A 4,627-nucleotide genomic window follows, 5' to 3' on the forward strand; every position below is an offset into this window, starting at 1 on the left:
CGTGCGAACACACAGAAGAACAAAATACACGTACGCACGATCTCCTCTCTCCCTCTTCCCTAGCAAGTCCAGCCCACGAGCTAAAACTGGCCGGCCCACAAGAGAACCCACGCACTTTATCCTTTTACATACGTACGTACGTGTGTATATATATATATAATATATATATATATATATATATATATATATATATACTTTAGACATATAAACTTTATGTATACAAATTTAATATCTTTATACATACAAACTCATCCATATTAAAATCTAATAAGTACTACAAATATTACATATGCATAAAATATTATAGATATAAACTTAATACATATAAATTTTTATATGTACACATTTATACATGTAAACTTTATATACATAAATAAAAAAACTTTACACACATAGAGTAAAAAAATATCTGTTTTTGGGCTGTTTTGGGCCTGTTCGCGCATGGACCGTTCGAGCGAACGTTCGCTAATTAGCCTTTTCGGCCTCGTTGGTACCCGGTTTTATGGTTGGGGGCCTAAGTCAAGGGAGGCGAAATAACCTTTTCTCAAATTCGTTCATGTACCGGATGCGAGCCGAATTGTTCCATGGCCCGCTCACATCATGAACCGGGGTGCTCGGCCAGATTCTCCCGTGGCCGCAGGTGGGCCGTATCACATTACGGGCCAGAACTGGGCCGAATTTAATGGACAAGAACTAGTTGGCATGCGGGCCAAATTTGGTAACCAGCCGTAGATGGGTCGATATCCTTGTGGGCCATACATTTTGCCAGCCACCATATGGTGGGGTGGTTGCTTGATCAGCTGGACAGACGACAGCATATGTAGTTCAAAAAAGAGAGAAACAGAGATATTTTCAATTGCAACCAATTTTGTATCAGTAGATTTCAGCAAGATTTGCAAGTGTTGAAACCATTTTATTTTCTGTGCATATCTGTAGGTACCAAGAGTAGTCTGTACTACTACACAGTAACTGCTCCCACTAAAAGGCACTAATCTATCATTGCCTCCAGCAAATTCCAGATTTAACGACGCCTCGCCCCATTTCTGAGAGAACGAACGTTCAGACAAGCTGGAGCCGTCCTTTCAAAACCGCTCACGAAGACACATAGAACACTGAACACACAACATTCACAAATCACAATACCTTATTGCAAGAACACACAGGAAATCCATACAGAGAGATCAATCGAAGGTCTCAGATCTTGTGGACAAGAACCTGAGCGCCATACTGGGGCTGGAGCGTGAGCATGAGCATCGGCGCGTGGACGTAGGACGGCGAGACCACCAACGCGAAGCGCTGGAGGATCATCGCGAGGGCGACCTTCGCCTCGACCATCGCGAGGTTCTGGCCGACGCAGATGGTGGGGCCGATCCCGAAGGGGAAGTACGCGCCGAGGTGGTAGCTCCTGCCCTCTGCGAACCTTGACGGATCGAACGCATCTGCGTCGGGTCCCCAAATGCTCACGTCGTGGTGGATGTCAAGGACGGGCAGCTGGATCTGCGTGCCAGCCGGAACGTCGAGCTTGCCCAGCTTCACATCCCTGATGGCCGTCCTGTTGAGAAGCACAGCCGGAGGATACAGCCTGAGGGTTTCTTTTATCACCATGTTTACCTGATGGAATTGCATTTCAGCATTGAAAAGAAGAAAAGGCATCACTTGCTGTGTTCAAGGAACGAGAGAGAACAGAGAAGGTGAAAACAAACTGGACTCACGATTTTGAGATCACTCAGGTTTTCCGCTTTCGGGTGATCGTGCTTGCCACACACTTGAAGCACTTCGTCGCGAGCCTTGCTTTGCCACTCTTGGTGTAGAGCTAGAAGAAGAGTCGCCCATGTCAACAATGTGGCCGTTGTTTCTTTCCCGGCGAAGTAAAATGTCTTGCATTCGTCAATTATTTCTTCGATTCCCATTCTGAACTCGCTGCCATTTTTACTAGCTGATAACATCATCCCAAGCAAGTTGTTGGAATCCTCACACTTCCTTCCATTGATCTCGATCAATTTACGCAAGGAATTCCGGATTTCCTGGTTTAGCGCATGCCTTCTTCGGTTCTTCTTTGTTGGCACAAACCTGTGAGAGAAAGGGGTCAGTATTTTCTCCCTCAATCGTGGCATGGCATGGGTTGCAAGCAAGCTAAGTGTCTCTTCGGTTTGAAGGGTTTTCAGAGGAAAAATAGAAGAATTGAACCGTTTCCTTTGAAATTTCTATGATCCAAAGAAGTAAAATTCCTGTGATCCGAAGAAGCCCTTAAGAGATAGAGGTAACCTCACCTGAAGCCAGGAATATACACACTCCTCAGTGCAAGAAGTACCAGGTTTTGCTGCTCATCCTGCAATTGGAAAACTCGCTTCCCTTCCTCATAGCTACTTCCAAATGCCACACAGGAAATGACATCAGCAATCAAAGTGTGGAATTCTTTGTTTACATCTATCTCAAACTCAGAGCGTGCTTGATCTTTAACTTCCCATTTATCCAGCATGGATGATATGATAGCTGTTATTTCTGGAACCCATCCCTGGAAAGAACAACAATTTAACCTCACTGGTAAATTCTTTGACTAATGCATTGTTGATAGCAGAACTTTTGATGACATCGGCATATAAATGACAGACAAAACTTACGTGTCCTAAAAAAATATGTATCGAAAATCTTTCATTTTCAAAATCAATATGTAAGCACGGCATATTGGAACGAAAAAAATCACAAGTTACCAGAAATGAGTAAGAATCAGAGTAAATTTGGAACTAGTTCTAAGATGGTCGTAGCCTTGCAGAATAAGAGTAACAAAGTTCACATATGACACAACTTACATCTAAGTTACTTACATAATTACGCATGGGCATATATTTTTCTAGATGGTTGAAATGTTACTTCCAGAATCTGCATCAACTAGGATGCACAAAGTCATATTTGTAGGTGTCAGGATTTGAATCGGAGGAAAGAGTCCTCCACCCACGACTAATTTGAGGAGGTTATTTTTAGTCCGTTGTATATCGAGAGGTTTAAAAGACTTTTTTCTCAATTGTACTTATGCTTACAAGCCAAAATATAAATGCTGAATCTTAAATTTAAAATTAATTTTATTTTTATCATATTTTATTTTTTTATTATTTGCTTGTTTTTAGATCGTGAAGTTTATATATATAAAAGTTTTATTTATAAATTATTTTTCGTTTGTAAATAAGTTTATTTTTTTAAAAAAGCTAAAAGATAAGTGTCTAAAAGATTCTCAACATGAGCTGCGAGCATAATCACCCACTCTAATGTTCCAAGGTGAAGCCTCCTTACCTTGACCCTCTCCATGTTGAACGCCGGCGCGATCACGCGGCGGTGGCGCGCCCACGTCTCCCCGGAGAGGCCCACCAGGCCCTCGCTGAAGAGTTGCTTCGCGAGCGGGTTGTTCGCGCCGGGCCCGATTTTCACGAAGGTCCCCGTGTCGGTCAGCACGGCCCTCATGGCCTCGGGGTCGGAGACCACCAGCCGCGGCCGGGGCCCGAGCCAGAACAGGAACGGCCGGCCGTAGCGCTTCGGCCACTCGCGGTAGTGCGGCGCGACGCGGTCGACGACGGCGTGGTGGAAGGACGCGAGCGGCGTGGACTGGGCGGCGGCGTGCAGCGCCCGGTAGTCGGCGGCGTTGCCGGAGAGCAGGTGGCGCGGCGGGCCGCGGATGCCCTGGCCGCGGAACCGCCGCTCCAGGCGGCGCGGGACCCACAGGAAGGAGTGGAGCAGGCTGAGCGCGTAGCCGCCGGCGGCGGCGAGGAAGGCCGCGAGGAGGACGCCCAGGAGCGCGGCCATCTTCTGCGGCTGCTCGGCCTCTGCGAGCTTTAGCTTCAGGGTGCAGGTGGTTCTTGGATTTGGGAGTTTTTATTATCACTGGCGGGAGCGGAACGGCAAGAAGAAGATGAAATGCGTCGTTGACTCGAGACCATGGGTAGGGGAGTGGATTTTAACGGGGGTGCTTAATCGAGAAAATTTTTGGAACAAGTGTCACGTTAAATGTTTGAATTGGTGTTTTCGGACACGAATGAAAAAACGAATTTCATTGGATAGCATAGAAACCGCGAGACGAATCTTTTAAGCCTAATTAATCTGTCATTAGCCTATGTTGGTTACTGTAGCACTTATGGTTAATCATAGACTAATTAGTTTCAAAAGATTCGTCTTAAGATTTCTTCCGTAACTGTGCAATTAGTTTTTTTTGGTTCATCTATATTTAATGTTTTATTCAGGTGTCCAAAAATTCGATGTTATGTTTTTTGGAAAAAAATTTTGGGAACTAAACAAGGCCTAAATTTTGCGTGGTTATTTGCAGTAACCAACATATGCTAATGACGGACTAATTAGTCTTAAAAGATTCGTCTCAAGATTTCTTCCGTCACTGTGTAATTAGTTTTTTGGTTCATCTATATTTAATGCTTTATTTAGATGTCCAAAAATTCGATGTGTTGTTTTTGGAAAAAAAGTTTAGGAATGCCTAAATTTTGCGTGGTTATTTGGACGAAAAAAATTTATGATGATAGGTTAATATAATATATATCACTTTCTAAACATGTAAGCTATCTATAACAAAATAACAAATTAAATTTTGAATAATACGTGTACCCAGCCATTATATTTGTTATTTTTA

General features: G+C 43.9%; 1 protein-coding gene across 1 annotated transcript; it reads right to left on the minus strand.

Moving 5' to 3' along the window:
• Positions 1-865: 865 nt before the first annotated feature.
• Positions 866-3,865, minus strand: LOC102700240 (cytochrome P450 734A1-like). Its single transcript, XM_006654322.3, has 4 exons — positions 3,289-3,865; positions 2,271-2,515; positions 1,713-2,070; positions 866-1,611 (listed from the first exon to the last, which is right to left on the minus strand). The coding sequence occupies exons 1-4, from the start codon at positions 3,793-3,795 to the stop codon at positions 1,195-1,197; spliced, it is 1,527 nt and encodes a 508-aa protein (XP_006654385.2). The 5' UTR covers positions 3,796-3,865; the 3' UTR covers positions 866-1,194.
• Between the last annotated feature and the right edge of the window lie 762 nt (positions 3,866-4,627).

Source organism: Oryza brachyantha, chromosome 5 (genome assembly GCF_000231095.2).
Source record: "Oryza brachyantha chromosome 5, ObraRS2, whole genome shotgun sequence".
Lineage (NCBI taxonomy): Eukaryota > Viridiplantae > Streptophyta > Magnoliopsida > Poales > Poaceae > Oryza > Oryza brachyantha.

What these genes read in the sequence shown, in the direction of transcription:
- LOC102700240 (XM_006654322.3), bottom strand. Translation starts at nt 3,795, where the DNA reads ATGGCCGCGCTCCTGGGCGTCCTCCTCGCGGCCTTCCTCGCCGCCGCC. An exon ending in TCAACATGGAGAGGGTCAAG is followed by an intron (nt 2,516 to 3,288) that starts GTAAGGAGGCTT and finishes TGTTCTTTCCAG; the next exon opens with GGATGGGTTCCAGAAATAAC. An exon ending in ACCTGAGTGATCTCAAAATC is followed by an intron (nt 1,612 to 1,712) that starts GTGAGTCCAGTT and finishes CAATTCCATCAG; the next exon opens with GTAAACATGGTGATAAAAGA.